The following is a 16,177-nucleotide window of genomic DNA, read 5'->3' as shown; positions in this document are numbered from 1 at the left end:
TTGCACAGTAAAGCAGCACACATTGTACTGCTTCTACAGACTGAAAGTAAATTACTTCAGTTCTGCACCTCTCTCTTCTAACAGCCAACACTGAGAAATGCTACTGAAAATACCAAATGGAAAGACACAAACTAAGCCCGTAACAAGAAACTTTGACTGGTTTTGGTTTGCAGAAGAGCTCAAACAGAATGGGGAATATTATAGAACTCAAAATCTGACTCAAACTATTTCCAACAGGGCAAAGAAGAATCATAATTTCCTGATATATTTAAAATATCCTTAATTATCAAACTCTAAATAGCATGTGGCTTACATAGTCTCCAATACTATACATATAGGCTGTTTAACTCTTCATTGCTTTTGGATGAAGAGTGCAAAGTACTCATATTTTTCACCAGGACTGTGAGGAAAAGCAAAGCTGTCAAAAATAACAACAATAACATTATTGGAGAAAAAAGCCACCAGTGTAATCAAATGCGTGATATTTTGTAAAAGCAGTTATGTTCACTTAACTGGAAGAAGGAGTACCATTTCTTAAGCATGTACATGAATTTAACCGAGCACGTCTTCCCCCCATCTTGAAACACTGACACTTGGCAGGTAGTACATGAAGGGAACAGCGAGCGGGGCGGTGGGTTTGAACCGTGGCAGCTACCTCTGGGGAACTGATGGATGTTCCCCCGGGACCAGCCGTGACAGAAAGCAGTAGAGGAAAGAGGCTTTGAGCGCGGCCAAGCTGCCGGGAGCAGCAGCCGGGGCCGGGCGGGCGCTGCCCGCGTTACCCGGCGATGGAGCGGGGCAGGGGCTGGGAAGCGCGGGGGGATCAGCCTGAAGAGGAGGCTCAGGAGGAACAATACGGCTTTGGACAGCACCCGAAAGGAACGTGGAGCCAGATGGGGGTCGGGCTCTTCCCCAAGTAGACAGCGACAGGACAGGACACAGTCTGAAGCTGCGCCAGAGGATGTTCAGGTAGAGCATTAAGAGGAATTTCTTCACAGAAAGGGTGACTGGAATGGGCCGCGCAGGGAGGTGGTGGAGGCTCCCTCCCTGCAGGTGTTTAGCAAAGACTGGACATGACCCTCAGTGCCATGGTCTAGTCGACCAGGTGATGTTCGGTCACAGGCTGGACTCGATGACCTCAGAAGCCTTTTCCAGCCCAGGTGATGCTGTGGTTCCCTCAGTTTTTAACACGACCCCCTGTCCCGAGCGGGTTCCCTGAGTTTTTAACACGATCCCCTGTCCCGAGGGGGTTCCCTAAGTTTTGAACACCATCCCCTGTCCCCAGTGGGTTTCTAGGGCCGCCTTTCCCCCACCCCGCCCTCAGCGGCGCCGCGCGCAGGAAAGGGCGAGGGCGGTGGCGGCCGAGCTCTCGCGAGACGAGACGGGAGTTCTGCGGCGCGCGCGCAACGTCGGCCGCGGGAGGATTCGAAAACTGGCGGGTGAGGGAGGGACCGGGCCGGGCGGGGGCTGGCGGTGTCCCGGAGCGTCCCCGAGTGTCCCCAGGTGCCTCGAGCTGCCCATCGGTGTCACCTCCGAGCGGCTCCCGGGGTCCGTGTCTCCTCCAGCGGTGCTGCTGTGCGCCGCGGGCTCTTCTACGCCCGTGTCTACCGGCTTCGCTTCGCTCCGCTGAGGCGGTGCCGCGGTGTTGGAAGCGCGTCCCGCGTGTCCATGAGGCTGCGGCCGCTCTGAGGGTCCGTGAGGCTGCGGCCGCTCTGAGGGAGCCCGAGGTAAGCGGCCCGTCCGGCTCCCGCTACCTGCCCTGCCGGGGCCTGGCGGAGCCCCCGGCTGGCTCGGGACAGGGCCCAGGAGCGGCCCCCGCCCCGTTCTGTGGTGTGGCTTCACACACACTGAATGCTGTGTGAGTCGCTTTCCCACCTGGAGAAGCACGTCAGGAGACCCCTGGGATGGAGGGAGTGTTTGCGTTAGCGAATAAGGCTCTGGGTGGCCTTGCCCTTTTCCCATTTCCATTTCATTTGATAGCCGAGAAAATAGACCATTTTACTACCCCTCAGCGCTTCTGATACAAATAAATAGTGTTGTGGTTGGGAATTATGACTAGCTTAAATAGTGGGTATGTCCTGGAGAATGCATTATGCTTTTTAAAAATCCAAGTATCCATTAGCAATTTATTCTGCTTTAAGACTTACTGAAAAAAAAAAAAAAGACCAAAAAAGAAAACAAGCCCTGCAGCCTAGTGATGTTGTGAATCCACATGCTGATTCAGATAACTAAAATATGTTGGAGGGGAAAACTACTTTAACTATGTAGTACATAGTACTATGTATAACTACTGTAATATATAACATATATAAATATATAAATAAAAATGCTATGTATATATCTGATATATGATTTACAGTACATTTACAGTACCTTCTCTAATGTTATGCTTTGGTTATAAAGGAGGGAAGAATTCCAGGATGAAGCGCGAAGCATTTCTGCAAGTTGTGTCTAAAGAGTCAATTGAAGACTTCCTGCGTTACACTCAGAGCCCTGTAAGTGAGCCAGTGTGTACATTTATCACTTCTGGAGTCATAGGTCTGTTCCAGGTGCAGAAATCATGTGACAAAGGGACAGAAACTATTTGTCTGGTACTTGCAGATGGGGATGATTGCTATACAAAATAAGTTCAAATGGCACTTGAAGGAATATAGGCTGAAAAGGTTGTGGAATCTGAAGTATGAATGTTTATAAACCAATATTTGGTTGTTCCACATATTGCTGATATTTTCTAATATTTGGTTGTTCTGTTTTTTTTAAAAATAGAATGTTAGTATTTGTGTAATTCTAAACAAATACTGATTTCATGTTGTTGTTGACATTGTTAAATTTCAACCCATGGAAGAGTTCATTGGTATATAATGAATAAGAGTTAATGTGCAAACATAGCAGAATTGTATTTCACTAGTATTTGTTCATTCATTTGGTAGTTTGGACTGTCCACTTGTTCTTTGGTCCATGTTTAATTTTACTTGAATTGTTCTTTCTATCACTGAATGCTTTAGAGAAGGGATAGATTGCTCTTTCTAAATGAAGTGTGGAGAGAACAGGGAGGAACAACCAAACAAATCCCCTGGAATCTACTGTTAAAAGCTTATTCTCGCATTGTGTATATATTGCATAATAACGAGAAATAATAATTTGTATTGAGGTGTTTCCCACTCACCTTCAATCTGTCTGGTGTTAAATATACCTGAGTTCTTCTAAACATCTCTTGCTTGCTGCCATAAATGGTACTGTGAAGTTTGTTTCTTGAGCTTTCTTGTGGGTATTTTCCTGGTAGTACCTGTGGCAGGATAAAGGATCAGTTGCCTCTCTGTGCCCAGAGGCATGAACTGATTTCATGTAGCACCATATTAAACCCACAGTCATATTCTGTGTAATAAGCTTACAGAGTTTGTCTCCCAAACATCCTTGAATCTTTCCCTGAGAAATTTGCTATTTCTTTCATTTGTGTGCCTGTGTATACTTATGGATGATAAATTTGTTACCAGACTGTCTTTGCCTAAAGTCTCCTTCCCATTTTTTTCCAAATCTAACCACTTTAGCAAAAAACTATTCACTTTAGTATTCACTTGCAGTGTTTCCTTTTCAATTGATTTGGTTGTGTTGATTCTGCCATCTGCATTCAGTAATTTATTTTAGTGTGCCATGGGCTATTTGGATTAAAAATGGTTGGGGTTTTTTTCATCCTTTTATTTTTCATCACCAATTCACAGGAGTTCTCTTGCAACAGTGTTCAGCTTTTGCCAATATCTCTGGAAACTTTGTCACCAGCTACAATGAGTATATCAATTAAAATTTTCTTCATGCCTTTGTAGCATAAGGGAACATGAATATCCACATGACTTTTTGACTGTCCAAAATACTCCAATTCCTTTAATAATTTCCTTTTGAAACCTGCAGCAATGGAGGATGTGTGACCATGTCTTGTCTTAGTATGAGGATCCTCCTTTTTGGATCTCCCTTGAAAAATCCTTGATTGCTTTTCTGGAGGAGGCTGTGGTTAAATAAATCATCATTAAAGCTTCACTGCTTTCCTTGGTTTTTGTATTATATTTGCTACTTAGTTGGTGCTCTAACCTTAGATTTTGCCTTTTAGACTCTCTTCAAAGTTCAGTTTTTAGCATCACTTCTTCTTTCAGTGTCTTTTCTACACATGCTCCAACCTCCTTTTACCTCCCCCTTGAATTTTTCTTTCCCGCACTCTCAATGTTGAGATTCATCTGTGTCTTCTAAAATTCCAGGGCTTTGCTAATTTTCCTTCAAAGTTTCTCGTGGGCTTTTCATTTTTTCCTTTGTAATGTTTAAAAATGTCATATTGTGGTGCTGTTCATTGAGATCTTCAGCAGGTGCTGTTGGTTTTTTTCCACTAAATCCCTTTCTAATTCAGGAAAATACATAATTTCTTAGAAAAATCACAGATATGATTATCATTCACTGTCACCCTTTCTTCTCATAGATTTTGGAGTAATTCTGTCTCATATCATCCCAAAGAAAAATCTTAAAGCTCTGATCTTATTATGGATTCATTCTTTCTGTTTAAAACAGTACAATCTTAATATCCTGTCTTTTGGGTTTGTTTGAAGCACAGGGCTGCAGAATTCCCTGTGAGGCCTTTGGTTTATTGTATTTGTTTTCAGTTGTAGAATAGAATAGAAATTCTCTTACAAATATGTAACAGGATCTTTCTTCTCTATCCCTTCTGGGAACCTTGTAATACTTAATGCTGCTTTTTTCATTCTTTTCAGTTTTTACCTTCGACTTTTTCTTTTTGATGCCTTGCAGTGTATCTGCAAACTAAAAATAGATTTATTTCAAGATTATGGCTGGTCTCTCTATTTCCTCTGAAGTGTTTTTGATCCAGCAAAACTTCACTTCTGTATTGCAAATTACATCTCAGAAATTGGCTGTTCTTTCTCTTGCCTGGGCCTGCTCTTCCTCATCTTCTCTCTGCATATTCCCTTTCCTATCAGGTTGCTTACCCTTCCTTGATGCTAACAGACTCCTTGTGTCTCTGAGGTAAATTCCTTTAGCAAAGTTCTTTCTAGGAAATGGTTCAGATCAGCCTGGTGGTGCAGTCCCTACTGGAGAGTGATGGTGCCTTCCCTGTCTGCAGGGCTTCAGCAGGAGCTGTGGGGCCAGCAGGCTCAGGAGCTGGGTTTGGTGAGGGGCTTGAACACATTGCAGTGTGCAGAGCTCTGATTGTGCAGAGCTCAAATTCCTGCTGTTACCAGGCCTGCAAGGGTTTGTCAGGGGGAAGAGAGAGGCAAGAATCTTGACCTCATGTTCAGAAGGCTGCATTTATTATTTTATGATATATATTACATTAAGACTATACTAAAAGGAATAGAGAGAAGTTCTCAGAAGCTAGCTCCACTAAGAATAGAAAAGGAATGAATAACAAAGGTCTGTGTCCAGGCAGAGAGCAAGAACAGCTCTGCCGGGAGTGGTCAGTAAATCCAAACATTCACCCACGACCAATCACAGCTGCCCCTGTTGCATTCCACAGCAGCAGATAACCATTGTTTGCATTTTGTTGCTGATGCCAGAGCTTCTCAGAAAGAGGAAAAATCCTAAAGAAAGGATTTTTATGAAAAGATGTCTGTGACAAGTGTTGTCCCTATGGCTCTGCTGACTGATACAGTTCCAGTCCTTGCCTAAGGATTTTCTTTCAATGGCCATCATCAATTGATACTTAAGGGACCAAAGACATAATCAGGGACTTAAATTCTGTGCAGTTTTGAGCATCTTAGCCAAGGGTATAGAATTGCCATCATTGCTATCAAGGGCTATCAAGACTTCTGTCTTAAGGACAGTGCTCTTGCTTCATGATAAAGAGTCAACTAGCATGAGTTTCTTATGCTATTTAAAAAAATATAACTTCTAGAAGGTATTTTACCTCTAACTGCAGAGGAATATAAGTTAATCATTAATGTAAAAACCCAGATTAAATGTAGAAAAGATGATGATGAAGTATAAGCCACTTTGCTGATGTGGGATTGTCTGGTGTCTTCTGACCATTTATAGAAAAATACATGTGATCATTTTGACTTGAATGAGCTACTTCAAGAATTGCCAAGAAAGCAGAAAGAAGTGCTATGGCAGAGACTGACACAGCTGCTGACAGAGAGCTTGATGGAGAACCCTGTGGAAACATGGCACAGGACTGGAGATGATGAGAATGATGATGACATGGAAGTTGAGATAGTTCCAGAAATGGTAAGAATCTTGTAAAATAAAAACATGATGAGTGTTTTGTGTTTTTTTGGGAAATAAAGTGGAGTATTTCCATAACATCTGAAAGCATGCAAGGGGTTTATGAAATAAGACCACTTCCAAATATCACCTTCCTGCCCATTTTTTAAAGTTACTTAATTTATTAATTAATTTATTAATTATTAATTTCAGTGTTAAGCTGAATTTATGATTGGTCCATGCTCTAAAAGACTAGCTCTTCTGATAATTTAAATTATGAAAGATGTGACTTAGTTTTCTCAGTAGAGTTGAATGGACTTTTTCTGTGTCTTATGTTAGTAAACAAATGTTAATGTTGCACGTGTTAAGTTTAAGTAGCTGGCATATAAGAAATTCACTACCTGATTTTTTTTTTTCACTACCTCATTTTATTTGATGAACATCATGAAATCTAGATTCAACTGTGTCTTCCACAAATTTAGAATTTTCTGTACTGTAGTCTATGTAGCCTTGAGAATACTGGGGGAAAAGGTTATTTAATTTTGGGGAGAAGAAAAGAAATGCAGTGGGGAAATCATTAGAGAAACCAAGAGCCTTGTAGAAAAATCAGTCATCGGTTCCAAGGTCTGTAGAATCAACACTTGGAGTGAAATTCACCAGATGTACATCTCTGAGTTACACATGACCCTGCTGGTTAGGGCTTTTCAGCTCTGAAATGGATGTGTGTTTGAGTGGGATTGTTGCAGATGAGGATTTTAGTGCAGGAATGGAAACACATGCACAGTCACAGTCTACTAGCTGGAGCTGAAAACCCTTTTTAAACTTTTTGAAATGATGTACTTTGAAATCTATTCTTTACCTCTTATTTGAAAGGTTTTGGATGCCAGTATGCTCGTTTTTCAGAAAGGAAGCATAATAACAATTCAGCTTTGCTCTGTGTTGCTAAGGTTCATTTCTTGTTTGAGTTATTTTCTGAGCCCAAAACAAACTGCAGAAGTGTTTCCTCAGCATTGCTTTCTTTCAGAAACAGACTGTAGCAGTGATCCAAGGAGTGGCAGCTGTCGTTATTGCTTCCATACCTGCAGTGGATGAAAATGTAAACTACAAAGCTCTTGTAGAGTGTGTGTTTATCCTAAACGGTGAGTGCTGCTCTGTACAGAGTGCTGCATTTTACAGAGGCTGTTTGATCTGACTGTGAAACAGAATTCACAGGAGAAAAGTTGGTACTGGTTTGAGTTCATTTATTTATGAGACAAAATTAAGGCAGGGTTTACCTATCAGCTGCACAATTTAGAAGTTGCAATGTAAATGGTTTTCTTTCTCCCAGCAGTTCACCCAGTGGAAGGTAACTTTGATTATCCTGTGATTTTTATTACTTTTAAGGGAAACTCAATATTCCATTGTTACTGATACAAAAACTTGGGCCAAAGCTTAGAGTTGCCTAAATACTGCAGTGAGCATGAGCCATGAAAGTGTGTAAGTGTGGCAGGAGCTAACAGGCTGCTGTTTTACAGGAATGACTTGGTTCATTGCAGTAAATAATTCTTCCATTACTCTTGTAGGTATCCTTCCTGCATTATCTACATCTGAAAAAAACCTACAGGACGCCATCCAACGTGTGTGTGAAATGTGGTGGGAGAAGGGACTGGAGGGGAAGGAGCAGCTGGGGAAGACTCTGTTTGTCATTCTGCTGAGGAAAAGCCTGAATAAAGCTGCTGTGGTAGGTAGAGGCTATGTTCAATAATAACTTTCAGGTTATTATTGAATATTTCAAGAGAGATAATCCCTCCAATAAAACACTGTCTTCTCTAGGGCACATTTTAAAGGTTTTTGGCATCAGTTTCACAAGTGTACTGGATTTTAATTTTTTTTGCATTCCTTTTAATCTTTTCACTCTTTTGTCCAGTTCAATGGCCAAGGTTTTTATTGTAATTAACTTTTTGTCAACTCAGATATTAAGTACTATGTTCAGCTAAGCATAGAAACAGCTTTTGTGGGAAGCTTCATTTTCTCTTGCTTCTTATCTTTCTACAAATAATTTTTCTTTCATTTTTCAAAATGTTTGAGTTGCTTGGTGCATTGTGATACACATTTTTTGCACTAATTCAATGGATATATCCTTATTTCTTTCTACTGTTTTTCCCTGTTAACTGCATGTATTGTATAAAGTTTAAAAAGTGCAACAATGTGGTTTTAACATATTTTGCATGGAATGGCAACTTTTTTTGTTGAGCATATCTTCATTTGTTGGAAGTCAGAATTTCTGCAGTTACATATATTTTTCCCAGTAATATGATGAAATGAATATTCATAATTTCACAATCTGTAACAATGCATTTCAAGTTCATTATTTAAAATCCTTTCAATGCAGCTTTGCATTACAGCAAAGCTTCTCCAGTCTAATGTGGGCTTCTTATTCCCTGTCAGGGTGCAGATATAGTTCGTGTATGGAATCTACATCAGGCATTACTTTGTTTTGATTATGATTCAGATGAGAGTAATGAAGTCAAAGACTTGTTGCTTCAGTGTTTTATGAGTGTAAAACACATTAAGAAAGAAGAGGTAAGCCAGCTTTTATCTTACTGTGGTTTTGTGCCAGTGAGCTTTGGTTGCTTTTAATAGTTCTGCAGTTTGTCTTTTTTTATAGTACAGTAGGTAGCAACATGAGAGAAATCAGCTCTGACTCCAAGCTATAAATGGTTGATACTGTTTCATTTGGAAAACTTGTTTCTATTCCAGACTAAAGTGTGAAAGTTTATGTCTAAATCTTCAGTTCTTTTATCCTGAGGCAATAAGAATCAAGTGCTTTGCTTCCAGTGCATTTCCCTCGATACTTTAAATCATTCCCTGGTGTAATTCTTTTCTTTTCTTTTATAGCAGTTCTTCTTTTATTCAAGACAAGTTACTGTAGCAAAATAATTTTCCTTTAAATGACTTCATCTAGAAGATTGTGTTGCCATATTCTCTTTTAAAAGTAGCATAAAAAGAACCCAACTTGACAGAAAAATAAGAATTACTTTATTTAACTACATAGATTTCTCTCAGTGAACAGTTGCTGTTTTGTTGTTTAGATTGTGCCTGTGCCCCAGAATTGTGGGATCCAAGCCTTTTTTCTGGTTAGGTGACCAGACCACATTACTTTGTCTCTGAAGTTCTATCTCTTCCCTGCATATGTAAAATAGATATATTCCTTTTCCTGTGGAATACATGAACTTCTGTCATAAAATGAGCTCTGAGATTGGTGCATGGTGGCATATGTCATATTAAAAATGGAGACAGTAAAGGAATTAGGTGAAATGGTTGGTAGAGCAGGGTTTGGATACCTGCCACAAAGTTGGTGGGGTTTTGGTTACTTACATATCATATTTGAAGCTGTTTTAGTTTTGACTAAAATAATGATGTGCCAAGGCAATATGAGAGGTGGGAATGGAAGAAGAGAAAATGTGTGGAAAGAGGAAAGGCAGGTAAGGCTTTATTGACAGAGTTCACAATTAATTTTGTGCCCTTGGTGTATTTCATTTTAAGCCATTTTTTGCCATCTGGAAAAAGTGTGTACCTGTGTGTGTTCTTTGTCACAGTACTTGAAATGCATTATCTATATTTCATTCTGTATTTTTTTCTGTTTTATTTGAATCCACGGTATTATTTTAATATTTCATCTTCATATAGGCACAGTAAATGATTGGCAATTACATATGTAAAATACATCTGCTGTCTAGGCTTTAGATGTAAATTATTGTAGTTCTTTTTTTCTTCCACATTATGTGAGACTTTTAGTAGAACGTGTTAATTACTACACAGCTTTTCTGAAGGAAGTTTGCACCTTGAATCTTTGAGTGAAAGAGTATAAAACTGAGGTTTTGTTGTGGGATTTTTTTTAAATATTGGGGGGAAAGTAGGCTAAAAATCAGACTCAATAATGTATATTTTTCCTGGCATATTAAAGTGAAAGTTTATGTCTAGTTTGTGTCTGCACAAGAATGTGCAGATTTGGCCATGCTTTGCACATTTTGCTTCCCTGCAAGAGATTTTTCTCTTTGCTCTCCCAGGGATTTCTGGTTCTTGCCATTTTGTCACCTTTGCATTATCATAGGCCTGTCTTTTTCTAGGTAGATATAGAGAGCACCTTACTGCTCTCTCTGCTCTGTCTGCTCATTAGTGGTTTAGATCCTGAATTGTGGATTCTTTGCTTTCTGGCTGGAAGCACTGACTGAAAGCAGCAGCTCGCAGCTGGAGCCAAAGGGCTCAGCCTTGGCCAGTGGTGGGGCTGCCTTGGAGCCCACTGGCCTTGGCTCTGTCAGCACAGGGAGAGCTTCTGGCAGCTTCCCACAGAAAGCACCTCTGCAGCCTCCACCTCCAGACCTTGCTGTGCCAGCCCCATACACAAGGCACTTCACATCCTGAAGGATAACAGTTTAGAATAAAAGGAGAACCATAACCCATTCTGGAAAGATCCCAGGACAGGGTTCAGTTACATTAAGTGTGTGACATAAATTTAGACATCTGTGCAGGAGCATAATCAGTACAGGTCCTGGGAAGGATTTGATTGCTTAAGTGAATGACCCATGCTGCATTAAATGACCTAAGCTGCCTCAGACATCCAGGTGGGGCTGGCACATAAAGCACTGTCATAGATCTTCTGGAAAACCATCTGGGCATGGAAAATTGCTCTGTGTGTAGGGTGTGCCACATTAACCCCAGTCAGCAGAGTCAACAGAACAATTCAGCTCCATAAAACTGTAACTAAACAGCTGATCACATAAAACACTCTTCAGACAATTAACATTTCAGGGACTTAAACATCCAAATTTACATGTCTCAGTTTGTGAGCAGAGATCCAACTTCGCTATATGAACTTCCAGTACTTATCCAGAATGGTAACCAACTTGGATTTTTCTAGCTCTGCAGACAGGAGATTGAAAGTGTCCAAAGCATTTTCCTGTTGCTGTGAGGCCATTGGACCTCAGTTGCAAGTCCTTTTGTTTGGGATTTGCGTGCTGTGGGAGTTCAGTTGCAGTGGTAACACACCTCATGTATGTTCTCTAATTTCCCTTCCTGGTTCATTTCACTAATGATTTCTTGCAGCCATAAGAAACCAACCAACACTCCCCCAGTATCTCTGCTGGACATTTTTTTGCATCCTGTATTGCTTCTAAAATGCATGTAATAATACCAAGTATCAACATGATGTATGAATTGCTTTGAGTTGAAAGTGAGCTTCTGTGTATCAGGCCTAATACTCCCTTTAATGCCTGCAGACTTGTTCTACAGTCCCTAAGAAAAGTAATCCTGGATTTTCAGAGTACATATCCCAGAGCACAGTACCACAGTAGCTTAAGCTGCTATAACTCCAGGTTGCAATGATCCTGTGTTGCCATGGAATAGCATTCCTCTTTTCCTTTTCACAGGGTAATGTTCAAGCAGCAGTATTGTGGGTTGATTGGATTGAAGGAGGTAGCTGTTTTCTCCTAGTAAGATTATTTTTCAGACAGATGAACTGTCTGGAATGGTTCATCATATGCAAGACTGAAGGAAGGGAAGAGTCAGGAATGCAGTGTATCTGTTCTAAATCAGATTAAACCAATAGAGAACTGCACATTTATTACACCTCATGGCAAGAACAGGGAGTTCAGTGTTTCTGCCTTTCCAGGCTGTGCTGTTTAACATACAGTAATATTTCTCAGAGGCTTATCATTAGTGGAGTGATCCTCTGAATTTCTCTCTCTGTGATTTATATGAAAACATTCTTGTTCAGATGGGGTTTCCAGTCAAACAGCTGCAGTGCAGGTTCCTGTGTTTTCACAGTGGGTCTCTTGTGCTCTGTCCTTGCTCACCTTCTCTGTGTGTACAGAACAGAGTCATGTGCTCTGTGTCCACCAGCACAGCAGTACCAGACACCCAACACTGATACTGCATTAGTCCCAAAGATGGCAGGTCACAGTCTCATTCTCCTATCACCAGGTTATCTCTCACAATAATGAGAATGTTGTTACCAGTAATTATTGCAGATCCATTCATCACAAGCAGCAGATTAAGCTAGAGGCACTTATCATTTTCAGGAGCAGGCTCAATCTTTTGAAACCTAAGGCTAAAATAATTGGTTAAAAGCTATTTTTTTGGCTTTTTGTCATCTGTTTTGCTGCTGGGGTTGTAGAAGATGAGATGAGTTTGAGTTTGTCCTCATCTTTGCCTTGTTGAGGAAAGAACTGAAGGTCAAAACTCCCTTGACCTTTTGTTTTGTCAGGGATGTTGATGTGTGACATGCCAAGTGGGACTCCTCTATGTTTATAGAAACAACCCTTGTTGAGTTGGGAAGGTTTCCACCAGACCTGAAGCCAAAAATCTTGACATTGTATTTAGCCATTAGGTCTTGATTTCAATGAGCTTCTGAGTTCTTCACCCAAAGGCATTTCAGCTATCAATTCACTACAGGGCAGTTTCTGACTGACTGTACTTCCATCTCCCTCCCCTACTCTGTGAGATTCCAATTCCAAGTGTGTCTGGCATTCAATTTTCTGTGCTTGGTCTTAGGTGTGAACACAATTCTTGGCCCAGCTCTCAATGGAAGTGCCTCTGAACCTCTGCTGTTTATTCAGTGACCCTTTTGCACTTCTGTCAATGTGCTCTTTACTATTGCCCTTCCTTTATTAATATTCCTAATTGATTTGTTGCTAGAAAGCTGAGAGATCCAAAGGATCCTTACAACTGACTCACCCTTATGTGTGATCAGACATTTTGAACTCTTACCTTCACCTGTAAGCTAAGTCAGAGTCAAGCTGCCTGTACAGATACTGTGTAAGGCTTCAATTCCTTGGGCAGATTTTGCTGATTCTGGGAGATCATTGGCTTATTTCCTTCATCCACAGCCTTTTGTTACAAAATCCTATTGCTCATCAGATTTGTCATCATTGTTCCTGACTTGTTAAAATGAAAGAAAACTAATTTGGGAAAAATTGTTTCTGTTTTCATGAATGAAAGCAGCTCCAGGAGGTTCACAACATTGCCTTTCATGTGGCAGGAGGAAAGGAATTGTCCTGGCTGATCAGAACATTGAATTTCCTCAGTGGCCCAGCTGTTCTCTGTGGCTTTGTTAAAATTGTTTCTGCATGCAGTGCTGGTAGAGTTGTGGTGTTTTATTTATGCCTTCAGCATCATTTCAGTGTCACCCCAGGATGATTTTGGGTTATTGGCACTTGGCAGAGCTCAGGGCTGCAGCCTCCATGGGGTGCTGACTGCACAGTGTGCTGCCATTCTGGAATGCTGCTCAGTTGAAGGCACACCAAACCAGAAAGGACACGGAAAGTGTGGAGGCAGATACATGATCCATGTGTTCATTTGTTCTGTGTTCTTTCTACACTATGAATAAAAGGAGTGCATGAATTCTGTTTAATAATTAAGACTCTTAAATAGTTTTTTTCCATTTCACCTATGCATTTCAAAATTAAAGATGTAATTTCCTTTGTATTTACTGATTTTTGAGGTAGCTCTTAAATTGCATATTCTTCTGACCTTTGAGTTCTCTTTGTTTTTTCCTCTTTTCTCTCCCCACAGGGAAGAAGACTCTTGAGTTTTTTGTTCACCTGGAATGTAAACTTCATTAAAATGATACATGGAACTGTTAAAAACCAATTACAGTTCTTTCCAAGGTATGCATCCCAGTAAGAGTACTTCATTAGTAAGAGCTTGTCTAAAATCTTGTTTATCTCACTCTAAAAATACCTAGTGTATTGAAATAATGTATCAATAACCAAAAACCCACAAATCTTCTGAATATTACTGCTATATTGTTTCAGCAGCTTCATTTCATAGGAGCTCTGACGTGCCTGGTGTACAGTTATGGAGCAGTAAATGTTTATTTGCCATTAGCTGAAGCAAATGACTTTGGATAGAAATTGGACTGTATTATTTGCAGAGCTTCTGTGAGGGTTGCAGCTCCATTTCTCCTTTGGTAGGGTGTTCCTATTTTTTCCTACAAGTCCTCTCTAATTGAATTTTCTAGGTTTCTATATAAGGCATTCTAATAAGAAGTGACTTGCAGGATAAATCATAGCCTGAGCACTTGGCTGATGGATGAAAAATATGGAGATTTTTTTTCCTTTGATTATTCAGTGAAGTATTGCTGAAGTAATTCTGTGTATTAAAATCAGAGGCTTTCTAATGCTTTCATGTAGATTATTATATTCCTGTACATGTCTATAAAGAATTCCAGGCATTCTTCCTGACATAACTGGTAAAGTATCTCTCTGAATGTTTTGACTCTTCCCACCATAGGAGATATTTCAAGTATCATGTAATAGTGCTTGTGTTCATTAAGAGTTAACTTGGTAGTTATGGGTGTAGACTTGAAAAAGAGATTTTCTTCTAAAAACCAATTTGATGCACAGAATTAAGAAGAATATTGGTTCTTATACAAAACTTCATGTTTCACCTTTATGAATTGTGCATAGATATGGTTAGTATGCTTTCTTGACAGTGTTTCCTATATGTTAATACAGATCCTTGGTGGAATGCATTTCAGAAGTTTACTTCAGGGCCTGGAAGAAGGTGTCAGGAGAATTCACAGAGGTAACACTATGCTTGAAATTTCTTTTGGATAGTTTTGAATTTCAGGGTGGGAAAGACTCATGACTTTCCACCACAGAGAGGTTCCTTTAACAAGCCTTAAAGAATTATTTCCCTAGGGAAAGGGCCCCTTCAGCATTGTCAAGGAGTAACTATTATGTCATGCTTTGAATGTTTTCCCACTGAGATCAGCTTGGCTGCAGTAAAACACCTTTAATTCTGCTGCTGAGATATTGGTTCACACAAATATGCATATGCACAATGTTTTTCATAAACATGCCTGTTAACTGAATTACTGAAGCTTTCATTCAGCATGTGCAAATCTGTATAGTTGATAGCTCAGGTATTTATCTAGTTTTTGTGGATTTCCATGGATATTATTAACAGCATAATTACAGATCACAACAATGCTAGAGCAAAATTTCAGATACCAAAGTACTTTTGCTTACCCTTCTTTTAGCTTCTGACAATTGGATTAATTCTAGATTCTAAAATTTTGATAATCAGTTGAGGCAGACTGAGGCCCCCAGCATGGAAAACTTTGGGCAAGGCAGAAGCTAAGTAAGAAATAATAGCAGGTACTATTTTCAGTTGCTTGTTTTAGGGAAAATGTAGTTGCTGAACAGCTCCAGTACTTATTCTTGTTTTATTGTGTTAACGGGAGCATGTGTGTGTTTTACTGTAGGTACTTGAATATAACTGCATTCAGGATTTCATGCATCATGGAATTCATCTTCCCAGAAGTTCTTCTGTTCATTCCAAAGTTAGAGAGGTAAGTTCCAGGAAAGCGTGTCATGAACTAGTAGCATCAAAATGAGATCAGTTGCTACAAAGTAGAAAATTTCCTTTTCATACTAAAATACCACACCAGGTGTGGCTGGGATGGAAATACTTTCATTAACAGAGGGCTGTGTTTGGGGTGTGCTGGTGGCACAGCAATGTTCTGGCTGCTGCTGAGCAGTGCCTGTGTGCTCTCAAGGCTTTCTCCTCCCCACGTTTTCCCTTGGGAGTGGGCTGGGCATGAGCAAGGACTTGGGAGGTCACAGCTGAGACAGCTGACCCAAATGACCAGGAGGATATTGCATGGCACACAACCATCATTCCCTCAGCAAACAGGGAAAGTGGGTTTTGGGGAGGCAGCCATTGCTGGAATGCTGGCTGAGTATTGGTCTGCTTGTGGCAGGTGGTGAGTGGTTGCATTTGCATCCCTCCTTTGGGGAGTTTTTTGGTCCTCTTTGCTTCATTTATTAAACTGTCCTTATCTTGACCCATGAACTTGCTTTTCTCTTCCAATTCTTTTTCTTCCCCACTGAGCAGGAGTGTGTGTCACAGACATTTTTTCATAAAAATCCTCTCTTTTAGGATTTGTCCTTTCTGGGAAGCTGAGGCCCCAGAAGAAAAATGTAAACAATAATTT

The 16,177-nt window shown here is 40.4% G+C and overlaps 1 protein-coding gene across 2 annotated transcripts in view; it reads left to right on the top strand.

The window, feature by feature from the left end:
- Positions 1–1,200: 1,200 nt before the first annotated feature.
- NCAPG2 (non-SMC condensin II complex subunit G2) overlaps positions 1,201–16,177 on the top strand; it is a 49,453-nt gene continuing 34,476 nt past the window's right edge. Inside the window, exons 1-9 of one of the 2 annotated variants that reach the window (XM_074553112.1) lie at positions 1,201–1,727; positions 2,404–2,495; positions 6,031–6,222; positions 7,223–7,337; positions 7,761–7,918; positions 8,626–8,760; positions 13,750–13,844; positions 14,694–14,763; positions 15,446–15,532. In XM_074553112.1, coding sequence (XP_074409213.1) covers positions 2,421–2,495; positions 6,031–6,222; positions 7,223–7,337; positions 7,761–7,918; positions 8,626–8,760; positions 13,750–13,844; positions 14,694–14,763; positions 15,446–15,532 — 927 coding nt within the window. In that variant the 5' untranslated portion in view covers positions 1,201–1,727; positions 2,404–2,420. Of the gene's footprint in view, positions 1,728–2,403; positions 2,496–6,030; positions 6,223–7,222; positions 7,338–7,760; positions 7,919–8,625; positions 8,761–8,790; positions 9,663–13,749; positions 13,845–14,693; positions 14,764–15,445; positions 15,533–16,177 lie in introns of those variants that run through there. The other variant, XM_074553188.1, reaches the window with a different exon arrangement.

Source organism: Zonotrichia albicollis, chromosome 1 (assembly GCF_047830755.1).
Source record: "Zonotrichia albicollis isolate bZonAlb1 chromosome 1, bZonAlb1.hap1, whole genome shotgun sequence".
Taxonomy (NCBI): domain Eukaryota; kingdom Metazoa; phylum Chordata; class Aves; order Passeriformes; family Passerellidae; genus Zonotrichia; species Zonotrichia albicollis.
Note: the sequence above shows the minus strand (reverse complement) of the source record. Positions and strands in the feature narration are given on the sequence as shown.